This window comes from Epinephelus fuscoguttatus, linkage group LG11 (genome assembly GCF_011397635.1).
Source record: "Epinephelus fuscoguttatus linkage group LG11, E.fuscoguttatus.final_Chr_v1".
Classification (NCBI taxonomy): Eukaryota; Metazoa; Chordata; class Actinopteri; order Perciformes; family Serranidae; genus Epinephelus; species Epinephelus fuscoguttatus.
This window is the reverse complement of record NC_064762.1, coordinates 24,183,422-24,197,782: the sequence shown is the minus strand read 5'-3', so window position 1 is coordinate 24,197,782 and position 14,361 is coordinate 24,183,422. Positions and strand designations below refer to the sequence as shown.

Sequence of the window (14,361 nt, the reverse complement as noted above, 5' to 3'; positions counted from 1 at the left end):
TTGAGTTCTGACATTTTTTAATTTTGAGATGACAGTGCATTCCACAGTTGTATACCTCTTACTGAAACACTCAAGAGAGAATTGTAACTCTTGCTCCACGAGTGCTCCGTGCACAAACTGTCCATTTTCTAAATATCTCATCAGAGTGACAGAGACGCTAAACAATCCTGCCTGTTCTTTACTGCTCTGAAAATGTAGCCGAGCAACACCGCTCCGTGGACAATCAATGAGATTCAGATGCTCCTCTGCATCATCGGTGAAGAGGAAAAAGAGCAAGAATGATAACAACCCTATTTTTATTTAAGGTCACTGTCTGTAGTGGAAACACAAACCATATCCAGGTTTTAGGTGCATGTCTGTAAGGGTTACGCACAGGTTCCATACCAAAAGTGTTTGGTGGAAACGTGGCTTTACATGGGTTAGAATCTTTAGGGTTTCACTTCGTTGCATACATACCATATCATCAGTTGCCAAATACATGAGCAGGGATTCAGAGGAAAACGTGCGGAACTTGAAGGTCACGGTGGACACATTGGGGTTCCACCTGGTGGGTCGTCCCACTGCGGCGTAGCCCTCGCCATCCAGCTGAACTATCCCTTCACCATCTGAACGCTGGGGGCTAAAAACACAGATAAGAAATAGGCCATTTTACTTTTTTTTTTTTTAACTGTGAAAGAAGTTTAAAATGTCACAAAAATAAACTGAAAAGTAGTGAAGATGATGAAGTGGCCTTTTCGAATATTAAAAAGTATATAAGTAATGTGAAAAGTGTGAATAAGTGTTTGCGTACCTGACAACACATCCCTTACAGTCTCCCTGTCTCTCTCTGTAGTTCCACAGTCCAATAGGTTTACCATCCAAGAAGGTCTCTCCCATGCAGCCTGTGAATGTCGTTGATCGTACTGCGTCTGCTTTCTGAAACATGGAAGAGGGAAAGAATGAGAAAAAGAGAGACAGGTTTCCTGATGTTGTTTCACACAGACCCAAAGCGACAGACAGCTACCTTGACAGTGCCGAGTATTCCTCCCACAAACAGGTAGGCGTTCTGGTCGACGTCCAAGATGGTGTAGGTTGTGGGCGAGTTGGCACTGGCTGGGGTCGGCATCATACCAGCCATAGAGCCTTCCAGAGGATATACTGATATGGTGCCATTCAGCCCATTACTGGAGACAGAGAGAAGGAGAGAAGGAGAGAAGGAGAGGGAAAGTGTGAGGGTTTGATGTTATTTTGTTTGCCTTTCTGTTTTCCCTGGAAGACATTTGCAATGACTGAAGACGCTGGAGCCACTTGGAATCAGTTTTTATGAACTCTAGGTGGTAAAGATGAATGATAGAAACACGGAGTGCAACCAGTTTGTAGCAGTGGAACCTCTGAGCTGTAAAGTGAAATTAATCTCCCACCTTGGAGTTTGTTTTCAAAGCAGGAGCAGCATTTCTGCATCGTGTAGGGGAACATTTTTATGACTTATAGTCCGTGTGATCCCACTGGAAAACACATTTGGGAAATCTCTCAGATGGTAATGCATGGCGCAGGTGGGACGTCTGCTTGGCGTGAATGGGTCTCGTATTGGATGGTCTGTATACAGCGTCGCTTTACCTCTCACAGAAAAAAACTAGATCTACTAGATTACACAGTATCTATGTAATGATGTGCCACAGGCTGTCAGGGCTGCAAACTCTTGATTTCCCAAGCGAAACGACATGTTTTCCTCCACGGCATGAGTGAAATGTTGTCCTGTGGTTGTTGTGTTGCTGGTTAGATTAAGTTGTAGTGGGAGTACTGTAAATAAAGTATTTTATACAGAACATCAGTACCACAACATGATGATACAGAAGCAAAGTATGACACATGTCTAATAAAATTTATGTTTTACATTTGAAATGTAGATTCTCTCTGTCAAGACAATATTGTAGTGTATCTTAGTTTTTAAGAAAGAGAGGGGGGTAATGATCCATCAGTCTGGATCGATGTATTGATTAAACGATGAACGACCCAGTGCCATCAATGCAAAGTGAAAACATCAATCCATATTGTCATCATTAGGGTACGCCTTCATTTTGAAAGTCTATGTCACAGTCAAACAGCAGCAGGCAGACGGCAAGCAGCCAAGAGAAAGATAATGAGGATAACATTATTTACTCAGAGATACGTACTGTATGAGAAATATTTGGGATTTTGGAGAAAATAAGGGTTTAACAGACAGAGCACATGCCACACATGAACAATGCCGTTACGAGATAAGACATAACGTATCTGTCTGGGCGGGCATCTCACTCCGCTAACTTCTCACGACAGCAACGTTAGCTTATCTGTTTCAACAATGTTCAGCTGAATAAATGCTGAAATTCAAATGTGCTGTTCTGTCAGAAGGTGCAGTGACTTAAACCACTTGTGAGTATGAACAAAGATAACGTCACATGTAATTTAGTAATGTATGAGTAGAGGAAAAAAGTCCGCTAGCCACTGAGCAAATTTATGCAATGTAAACATGCTTAAGCCAATAATGGGTGACTAGCAAAAAAACAACTGTTTTGACCACAGTTATTACTGAGCTGGATTTCATACCATTGTTAACTGATGTTGCTGTTAATCCATGTTTAATGGCATTTTGCCTTCAGGGCTTTAAACCAGATCAACCTGAAGTTTTAGGGAAAAGATGATGGTTTGGGTTGAAAGGAAAAGGTTTCTACCAGAAAGGACTTTCTGGCAGAAAGGACTTTCTGCTGTTTTATGTGTTAGTAGAGTCAGTTTAAAGTAAACGGTTAAATTACATTATTTCTGTGCTGTTTTTATCTTTGCCAAAAGCAAAAAAAAGAAAGGGGTGGCAGCTTCTGCTGTAACCAGTTGTGTTAAATGGGCATATGAAATTGTCTCATATCAATCACAGGCCCCACAATCGCATCAAATCAAAATCGTATTGTAAATTTCATAGACAGCATCCAGATGAGATTTCATAAAATACCTTATCGTTGTCTAAAGAATCAATATAATATTGTATTGTGATGAAGCTGATGATTTACACCCTCACTTCTTTAGGTAATAACACTGAAGATTATGATTTAAATAAATGCCCGTTGAGTTGCTATGTATCATGAAATGAGGTGACACAATGGGGATTGAGCCTATGTCACACTGATGAAAGTACTGCAATACTTTATGTGTGCAGTATTATGTGTGCAGCTTGCGCACAAGACCAGCAAAAGCACGTGAACACACATGAACGCGGTGCCCACGTCTCACGGTCTCACGCAAGCACGCACACGTGAACGCAGTGCACAGAGAGGCAGTTAGAGCTACAGGCTACAATGAGGCTAAAAACAGAGTTCAAATTATGCTTTTCCAAACAACTTTTTATGTCGGGGCTTCAGGACACTTGGATCACTACAGACGAGCAGTATGGACATATTTTGTGGTTTCAACTGTGTGTTTTTGGACATTTGAATCTGGGGCGCCGTCAGCCTGCATTAGGTGGAGTTATGTTGCTACCCACTCTCCCCTTGGATCTCCGCAAGTGTTGTGAGGACTCTAAAACTTCACCTGAGCCTCCATTGGCATATGGGTGAGTAGATAATGGCTGAATTTTCATTTTTGGTTGCACTATTCCTTTAATGCTAATGCAAATCCAACATTACCTACTGCTGTTGCTACAAATTAAAAGCATGTAACGAGTGAAACACAAGTTGACTTTTATTATGAAGTAGTCACAGGAAATGCAATATGTTTTTCAGTGAGCCTTGCACTTACCGCTATCGTTCATTAAAAATGTGTCTACAAAACAAGACAATGGTCATTTTCAGCATTTGTTGACAGTGGTTGAGTTTGAAATGAGGGATGCAATTAATTATCAGCCGATAATAGGACACTAATTATTATGCATCATTCCAATAATTAAAATTATAACCAATAAATAGATCAGATAATACAAGACACTACATTTTAGCCTTTCCTACCCTCAGGTGTACATAAACTACAGGTTATACACTCCTTTTTTTGGAAATTCAACAATGTGAAATTATCAGTTATTGTATCGGTTATCTGCCATGAGGAGCAGGTCATTATTGGTTATTGGTATCAGTTAAAAATGTCCATATTGGTGGATCACTATTTTAAATATTACACGATCAAATCAGCAATTAAACAAAAACGAGCAGCCTTTAGAAGAGCCGCGGGCGACAGGCTGCACAGCTCAAATTTATTAGTAACGTAACCACCACCTTTCACTGTGTCCTGCTGTGTGCAGCGTAAAATCAGATCACAGTTACTAACAGAATGATGGAAAAAGGATAATTATTGCCTGACTACTTTATTAAATCAAAAATAGTTTTGCTCCCCCCTAGAACTCTGTGACCTGTGGTATGAAACCACATTTGCTGTTAGCACAGTAACTACAGGCGTCTCCAAAATAACCAGGACATTTTTTTTTTTGCAACTGCAACTTAAAAAAGCTCACAATAATGATACAAACAAATAATAAATAATAAATATTTCAAGTGCAGAGTATTTGGGTTTTTGAATCACCATGTTTTGCTTAAACGTAAAATCTAACATACATATTGTCCATAAATACTGTGTGTCTGCATCTAACTAATAGGTTGCTGATGTTTATCATTGAGTGGACATGGAGATCCAGTAAGTGCTTCACATTTCCATGTCAGTGTATCTGCCCGTTTGCTCTACAATGGATCTCCTTTGTGATGCCACTCTCTAACACTGTAAGTTCAATTTGAGGATGCATGTATTGCATATGTATGTATGTCTGAATATAATGTAAGTGCACAAGCTGTGTGTCATTACTATGCTCCTCAAGGTTCCTTCTCTTCCAAGGTGAAACGTAAGATGTGACTATTCTTTGTGCTGCAGCCAACATCCGTGTTGGTATTGGAAGCCAGTTTGTTTGAGAAACACTGTAAACATGTCAGAGAAACAAAGCATGTGCATGTTTGTGTGTGCAAATGTCTCACCGAGATGCCTCTATTCTGTGCCAGTTCCCATCATGGATGGTGTGATGAGGATATTCGACCCTCCCCACACCTGAACCCACGTCCCAAAGGAAATAGACCTTCCCCTTACGCATCTCCAAGGCCAGGAAATCAACCTGAAACACACAGAAGAAATGAATGTACCGTAGATAACCTGTTTTTGAAATGTGACACTGTGCTCTGTATTGCTTGAGATAAATCATCATGTCAACAAAGAACTGAAGAGAATAAAGAAGGAGAGAAGGAAGAGTGAGATAAATGAAGATACACAGAGAAGGCCAACCTATTGATGTTATTTAGGTTTGATGTATTTTATCCAGGAGAAATAATTTAATTTTAAACCTTATACTTTAGTTAAACACGTAATAATGTAAAGGGCCAATGTATTTACAGTAGAGCCACATCATGAGGTTAAGTTAAGAAAATGAAATTAATTGCAATTTTTTTGATAATCAAATCATCATTTTAATATTTTCTTTAAGCAAAAAAGCCAAACATTCACTGGTTGAATGCTTCTTAATGCCTGGTTCACACTACACGACATTTTTGTCTGTTCAGACGGTCACTATGTCAGATTATGGAACTATGGGGTCGTAAAATTGTGCCGTAACTTGGCCGACAGACTACACGTTGGTCCACGATCAATCATCGCTGGTTGTCTTTCACATTGTGTGTGATGTCATCAGGTTATTCTTGTCCTATTTTTATTATTATTACTATTATTTCAGTCACTGTGTCTGTTCATGTGACAGCTGAAATGTTGTTGTAGTAATGTAAAAAAAGTGCCAGGAGATGGCAGGAGCTACATTTGAAGTACTGGATGCAAACTATGCAAGTCACTGAATCCTCCACAACAAGCTCCTACAAGTGTTTCACAATAAAAGCCCGTTTAGAAAATGAAGGGTTCTCTCAGTCGAGGTTATAAAGGGCTTTATATTTGAAACAGATACAGGAAGTGTTGAGTTTGAAATGACAACACGATGCATTAACTATGACAGGGCAAACGGGGGCAGAAAAAAAGTTAAAAATATAAAAGTACAGAAAGAATAACAAATCATAGCCCGTTTATAATGTAGTCTGTTTCAAATGAAGCTGGGAGCCTCTGCAGTTGTGGTGAGTAAAAGCCCCGCCACTGCTTTTTAATTTTATCCCTTTATATCCTCCATTATATAGAAATAACACTCTTTGCTAGCTTGATGCTGCCAGCATTTTACCTCTTTACATCCCTAGAGTAAATACCAAAAAGGACACAGTGTTGTTACCATACAGTTGCCCACGGCAGCACATGTACGCCAGTGCATGTATTAAATGTGTACCGCATAAACGTTGCAAAGCAATAAAGTGGGGGGTCTCATGAGAGACAAATTAAATGTCCTTACTTAAGGTCCCAAAAGTGTAAAGCCAGGGGAGTTACCCTTGAAATGTGATGGGAATGATGACAATGGTGATGGAAAACCTTGGAGGACATGCCTCAACTAATCAAACACTTCATGATGGTGGTAATGTCAGCAATGTAACCAGAAATTGAGTTGAGAGGAGAAGCTGATGAAAGTAGCTTTGTCAGCAGTGGATTTACCTTTTACCCTTAACTAAGGTTTTATTTAGTTGCCTCCAGGCCTTTCAGTCTGACGTTAATGTGCATTTTGAAAGACTGCATGGTTATCTGATCGCAGATAAAACAGGTCAAGCTCAGGTTTAAACTCGGGCAAGATATGCATACTGATCATCTGGACTCACAAAGCTCAACCAGATGTCGTCAGATAAACATCTGGCCATCAGCTGTGAATACAGTGTGTATCTAACTAAGCAGATAATAAACTTTCATTCACTTTGCTGTTCAGAAGAGTTTTGCTTGTTGGAAAGTGCATAATGCAATGCCTTGCATTTGCTCCTAAAATGACAGAACACAGGAGTTATGCAACACGGTTGGTGGTGATGCAAAAAGATGATGATTAATAAGTACCCACATTCTCAATTTATTACTTATTATAGAGAACCTTATAGAGTATTTATCATGCAGGGAATAGTGAATGAGCGCACAGCGGTGCGGCTTCACACCCATTCCTGCTCTATTCTGAGGGTACAAAGGCTTAAGTTTTCTCCATCTGTCTCTATAAGTGGATTTTCACAGGATCTTGCTGTATTTTGATTAATGGCTGTATTACTTATGTATGAGCCAAAAAAATTAATAAGAATTTTGAGCATATGCTCTCATCTGGATGCTGTCTCTGGTGCACACACACATACACACACGGCATTATTATTCATATAGTATTATGCACAATTAGAGATTATTAGGGAGTCACATTTGAAGACACAAATGACACACATATACACACACACAGCTACACACACTTATCTTTCTAGTCTCTCCAGGGTAATGGCGATTATTCATTAGCACAGATCACAGGGCAGCATCGTTATTATTCAACTAGCATTACACACTATTAGTGAGATGGTAGAGGTGCGTGCGCGCTCACACACACACACACACACACACACACACACACACAGAGCATTACTATTCATACAGAACTCTTCACTATTAGAGAATATTAGTGAGCGACACACACACAAACACACACGTGCATGCGAGTTCAAGACTTCCCAGTCAGATGAAGCAAAGCAGTGATTTCTCGGGGGAAATCAGGATAAAGCAGATAGCAACATAAACTTGTTGTTAATTGCTTCTGCTCCTAAGGACACACACACATATTCATAAGCACGCACCCACACACATGCACACACCGGGATTATCAGTGATACCTTAAAACAGCAGGTTGCTATGTTTATAGGGGTGTTAGTGAGTAAGTGTCAAGAAGTATTAATTATTCTCATATTAGACAAATCACTCTGGGAGTGTGTGTAGTCTATGTGTGTGTGTCTGAGAGAGAGAAGTGTAAGTGTGCATGTATACTTCTGTGCGCGTGTGTGCGTGCCCTTAGAAAGAAGGCATTTTCAAGTATGATAAATGCTACACAATATATAGCCCCGCAACATTGTATTAAATATGATTAATGATTTAATATGAAACATTTAAAAAAAAAGTGAAAATGTCAACTGGATTCTCTGTTTGGTTCGCAATAATACCAGAGCCATATACGGACAAAGTTCAGCCATTTTTTTCTCAGGGAGCCACAAAGACATATTAGTTACCCAAACACACGTAATGAGTGCTTATATACAACAATTCATTTGTTTTTTTTTTTCAAATACAACTCTGAATGATTCCTTTAGGTTGCTGCATACATGATGTATCACAGTTGAGGACCAACTCCTGGCAGTCCCCTGCCTTGTGAGAACATTTTTGAAATTTTGGCCAGATGAAATGAAAAAACAAACAAACAAAAAACAACAACAACAAACAAACTAGAAAACTGCCTCATAGTTGTGCGCCTCCATTAACAAGTCAAATTGCAGTTCCAGTTTACATCCCTGTCTGTAGTCATGACAGTTGACAATGCTTCAAATATGGGTGAAGTGGGCGCCCAAGATTTGTGTCACCGCAATTCAGTATCTGACCAAATATCTCTCCTGTTCCTGATTAATGATGTTGAATAATGGCCAGAAAAGTGTTTTTATGATGTCACAGTGAAGGTGACCTTTGACCTTTTGGATATTAAATGTCATCATTTAGATATTTGTGTGAAATAGTGTCATTATTACTGTATGAATTCTTCAGTTTTGGCCAAAAACATATTTTGTGCGGTGACAGTGACCTTGACCGTTGACTAGCAAATTCTAATCAGTTCATCTCTGAGTCCCAGTGGACGTTTGTGCCAAATTTGAGGAAACTCCCTAATGGCAATCTTGAAATATCATGTTCAAGAGAATGGGACGGACTGACGGATGGACGGACAACCCAAAAACATAATGCATAAAAACGGTAGTCATATTGCTTCTCTGGCTGAAGCTAAGGTTATAATAGGCCTCTAGAAAAGATCTATGATTCAATGACAATGAGCATACCATTGCAAAGACAAGATGTATCTATAACTGTAGTTTTGACAGTGATATATGTCTTTCTGGACAGTTTAGTGTATTTGATGTAATCTGTGCTTTATGCTCAGTAAGTAAGTTCAACACTACTTACATATTTGGCTGATCCCAGGTAGAAGAGCAGGTTATCAGGTGTGGTGGTTTTAACGTGGAGGATGATGGTGTTGTACCTCCCTTTCCTGATGTCGGGGCGGTAACTACGGAGACAGTCACCACCTGATGACACTGACACTTTGATCTGGAAAGAGGAAGAAAGAGCATAAATGTGCAGAACTTCCGTCTTGCTCTTTGAGTTTGGATTTATTTTATATGTAGTGAAACAAAACTATTTCAAAACCGGGTTAAAGGTCCAGTGTGTAGGATTTAGGAGGATATATATTGTCAGAAAGGAATATAATATAATAAGTATGGCTTCTTTAATGTACAATAACCTGAAAAAAAAGAGCTGTTGTGTTTTCGTTAGCTTAGAATGAGCTGTTTACATCTACAAAGGGAACAAGTCCTCATCCACAGAGATCACCATGTTGCACTGCCATGTTTCTACCGTAGCCCGGAACAGACAAACCAAACAGAGACTCTTGACAGGCCAGTTACGTTTTTGTGTCGGCAACTGTAGTTAGCAGCCTCTCCGCAATGAGTTTCGGAAAAACACTGCTTTATTAGTGTTTTTTTTTACCAGTTTAAATCACCTGGTAAGTTTGTTTTGGAGTGGAGAAGACCTCTGCAGATAATTCATCTCCCAATAAAAACCTCCTAAAAGTGTGAATCTTGAGTTAGCAGGAAAAAAAACTGAGCACAAATCAGCAAGTACAAGGCTAGCAGCCAAACAGCATTAGAGAAACACTGATTCGTAACTTAAACCTGCTTTATTCAGTGTTTTTCAATGCTGTAAACAGCTTAATATAAATATTGTCTTTTTATGGAATAAGGCCAAAAACTAAAATATTTCGTGCTTGTAACCACAGTCAGTGTGTTAACAACTTACTGAGTTAGCTTGTTTCCTGGCTTGGTTGATCAGCTCCTTGATTTGCGAGATGTTACGCCTCAAATTGTCCTGCAGCTTTTTGATTGGCTGCAGCTTCTCCAACAGCCTGTCGGCTTCATCCTCCAAATCCTTCACTTTAGCTCCTGCAGCGTGGACTGAGGGCGGAGAGATAAAGTATAGTAGTGATAGAGAACAGTGCGGTAGTGGTTATCGTCAGCACTGTACAGTATATTATAGCGGAGAGAGTGTGGAGAGCTAGCGTGTAAAGAGTGAGGAAAGGATGACAAATGATGGCAGCTGAGGAAATCACCGATATTACTCAAAGAAGGAGGAGAAAGAAGGAGAAAGAGCGGGAGAGATGGAGAAGCCAGTGAGAGCCGAGCAATTAGTGTAGCTCAGCATTCAAAGAGAACATTTTTACATTATTGACTATTATACATCGTACAGGCTTGAAACTGAAAATAAGAATAAAAAAAGAAAGAGCGAGATAGAAATAAAAAGACAGAGCTCCATGCTTTGCAGAGTGCAGAGCTCTCATGCTCGAGCGGAGCAGAGCAGAGCAGAGCGGAACAGAGGCATTATTAGAAGCAACTACTGTTTACTGTATAGCTATTAAAGAGGCTCATAAAACTAATGGGTGGTGCGCCAATACTGTTGTTGAAATCAGATCATTTTCACATACTTGCTATTGATTTCGCTCGAAACAGCACATAAACACAATGCTGCTGATGACACAGTGTTTAAATGGTAATTGAAAATGTCCCAACAAATTATTTCAGGATGGAAAGCCGATAAATGCCTACAAGTGTGTACTCTCATCATTATTGGGTAATTACAACATGGTATTGGTGCACCACATATAATAATAAGTACTTATACTTATAATTGAAATATACATACTGATGGCTGTGGGGGTTGAGAAAAAGAGAGACAGAGAGGAAAAAAATATCAGGCTTTGGTTGAATTCATCATTTATGTGGCTTCATTGCTCCAAAAAGTAAAAAAAATGACAGACATCATTTTAGAAATCTTTAAACAGGCACTGAGTTTCTAGGTTCTCTTATCTTGGTTTCTGAAACTAGAAGCTTTAGGAGGTAAATCACAGAACTAAATGAATAAAGTAAGAATAGAAAATATATTTTTTTTTTTTGTCACACAAAAGCAGCTCAGTAGCAGAAACATTTTTTTCAGAGAGCACTCATAGTTCTAAGTGATCAGTTAATCAAAAAGAAATCTTTATCAATACTAAACAGGCTCACAAATGCTTCCAGGAACATCCAAAACACATTATTTTCCTAATATTACTACTACAGAGTGGTGCAAGGATGATGTTTTGTAGGCAAACCTGGAAGTTAGCGTCACCCTAGTTCCCTCAACAAATGCTATTTTGTCTGGATTTTATGACAAAATAAGCTCTGTGGCCAACAAAAGTTTATCATACTAGGTAAGTAATTTTCAAAAATTAAGTATTAATGAAATTACCATCAGAAAAAAACATTGACATTAGATTATAAATGAACCACACTGCAGTAGCATGAGTTTAACGTCTTCATCACAAAGAGGCTGTTTGGTGTAATGACGTTCTGTACCTCCATTTAGCTTCTTGTCAGCGACAGCCTTTTTTAAGACTTGTAAAAGATTCCAAATTTTTTATTTTGTAGGACAAAACATGAAAACATCCTTTTTGTTGTGTTAACCACAGACCTTATATCAGGCATCTAACAAAAACCCATTCAAAAAAATACACTGACTTCCAGACAAGGGAATTGGAAGTCAAAAGTGCTGACTCATTTCTGTGTTTTTGGACATAATCCTGCACGACTCTATTACTAGACTATGTTACTGTGAACCTTACTGTTTTTCTCTGGGTCCTGGATCATCTGATTGGCTACATTAACAGTGTCCTCCAGGTCACTGTAGTTCCTCTGAAGGCCGTACAGTTGCAGGTTCAACTCCCCAAGGCGCTCCAGGACGTCTATGGCCGTGGCGTTAGCATCTGCTGCTACAGCCTTAGTGGCTGCTAGTTTAGCTGCTGTGTCTGTGAATGTAGAATATAAAAAATAGATAAATAAAAGCTACACAAATTACATACATTACTCAGTTTCATAGCATAAGTAAGTTTAGACCAATAGCTGTTTTTGTGTTGTATTGGGTGGTTTGTGATACACTATATATTGCTCAGTCAAAATGATATGATTTATAAATACTTCTCTCTGAACTTTAAATATTGCCCCATTGTACATCAAAAACTGACGAGCTGCTTATATTTGGAATTTTTGAAAATGAATTGTTTTTAGTAAGAGAACCCCACAAATGCACAACTTTGAGGGGAAAGTTTCACTGTCTTTTTAAAGACACAGTTTCATTGCCATTAGTTGAAATAGATTTTGTATAAAAGCCTCTTAATACAAAATGGTGAAGTGCATTAATTTTGTGTATATTAGCTGCCAAAACAGTATACTATGCAGACAAATACATATTTTATATGTTTAAGTTTATGATATTAGCACATGCTGTGGGTCTAACTGTATCTTCAGTTTTGGTTTGTTGTAATCTATGCACATCATAGATGGGAAGGCAGCCTTGGGAAGGCAGAATTCTGAGTTTCCTTTAGTTTCCTCCTTAAGTCGGATTTCTGACTCGGAATGTAGGGGAACCCCGACCTCAAAATCCAAGATGCTGCTCCACGGATCAACAGCAGGCCCCCAGGAAGTGCAGCCCTAAAAAGACTTTTCCTCATTGATTTAAATGGCGAAAGAGATGCCCCTGCAAAATGACTGGTTCACCATCAGCATTTAATCCATTTGGTCAGATGACATTTGGAAAGTCTAAAAGAGCTGCAAGATAAAACCAGATGTTTGCTGTTCAGCCAGCAGAAGTAAGACACTCTGCCGTGGTGGCTCTCTCGTGTGCCTGCTCTATGGGCCGCACAGCATAGAAACAGTGCCAATAATCTCTTGGTCACTGGGGTAATTTTATACGTGGCAGTTGAACCATTTTGGCTTATGCACCACTTGACGACATTTGGAGGAATGAACGAGGCCCCATGTTCATCACTGTATTTGAGTTCTCTTCATATATCCACGATCAACTGTAGTCAAAGCTATAGTAATATACTGTTTATTAGCACTTACAATATACTGTATAATGTGTTGTTACAACTTAGACTGCTAACAATGGCTAACCTGGCTAGAGCTGCGACTGCTAATGGTTTTCTAACTAAACTAAACTAAACTAAACTAAACTAAAACACAGTCAAATCACAGTCATTCCAAGCTCTGACTTCTGAGGTTGTTTCTGATTGAAACTGTGAACCCATCACACCAATAGATAATAATTGCAGAACATCAGCCCTGATGAAAGATCTGATTTTGCCACCAGGTTGAGTAGATCTCGTCAGAAAATCAGACTGATAGCTGTTCAGTCTTGAGCATTCTGACCACAACGTGTTTACTCACTCACAGGGATTTAAATTGGAATTAAATATGTTGTGTTAACCTCTGGGTTCATTCCATTTACAATTTGTAGTAGCTGTATTTAACACTTCTCTGCATGTTGATCCAAACGCAACCATGTGCATCACTGCGGTTCAACAACCCCGCTATCACTGCAGTGCATTTCTGTGTGTCTGTGTATCTGAGAGTACTGACATGTGTCAAGTTGAGTTTACCAGAGCAACTGACCTCTATCGGCACAGTGATATTGATCCACTCTCTCTTTATCTCACTCCCACGCACACACACTCATATACACACTGTGTGTTTTGTGCAGCCGTACCGTTGGGGATAGCGTTGAGCGTTGCCATGGTTCCGTTGACAGCTTTCAGCAGGTCTTTGGTTTTGTCTCTCGCTGCTTTAACTCTGCCCTTCAGCCCGGCCACGCCATCGGCATTTTCTACACAAACACGCACACGATGATAGTTTGATTTGAAGCCAAGGCTGCCTACTAATAAAAATACTTCCCTCGCCTCCCTAATGGGAAGAGTGACTGACAGGTAGTCTAGAGAGGCGAAATAAAGAGCGACATTGATAGCGGTAAGAATGTTTTAAATTAATAAAACATTTAGAGACTACAGCTTCTTGTACAAGAATAAGTTGCCTTCCTACATCTGTGTGCTGCTCATACTGTCTATAGCATACACTCATGGTTACCTTTGACATCATTCTGAAGTTGTTTAGCTTGGTTTAGCAGTCTGCTGCTCTTCTGAAGGGCACCTTCAGCTGCTTCCTTTACTGGGGCCTCTGGATCTAAAGCCTAAACACACACACACACACACACACACACACACACATACAGAGAGAGCAACAGCGCAAAATCTGTGACTTTGCATGCATTCACAAAAAATGCTTCCAGAATAATTTAGATCCCACACATGAATTTAAAAAATATGTTTCGTCA

General features: G+C 39.4%; 1 protein-coding gene across 1 annotated transcript in view; it reads right to left on the bottom strand.

The window, feature by feature from the left end:
• The window catches only part of lama2 (laminin, alpha 2), a 325,147-nt gene that overhangs the window by 46,047 nt on the left and 264,739 nt on the right, over nt 1-14,361 (bottom strand). Inside the window, exons 46-54 of the mRNA XM_049589718.1 lie at nt 14,115-14,217; nt 13,741-13,857; nt 11,819-12,001; nt 9,964-10,118; nt 9,073-9,216; nt 4,962-5,095; nt 1,004-1,163; nt 791-915; nt 457-619 (exon numbers count right to left, since the gene is read on the bottom strand). Coding sequence (XP_049445675.1) covers nt 457-619; nt 791-915; nt 1,004-1,163; nt 4,962-5,095; nt 9,073-9,216; nt 9,964-10,118; nt 11,819-12,001; nt 13,741-13,857; nt 14,115-14,217 — 1,284 coding nt within the window. The remainder of the gene's footprint in view (nt 1-456; nt 620-790; nt 916-1,003; nt 1,164-4,961; nt 5,096-9,072; nt 9,217-9,963; nt 10,119-11,818; nt 12,002-13,740; nt 13,858-14,114; nt 14,218-14,361) is intronic.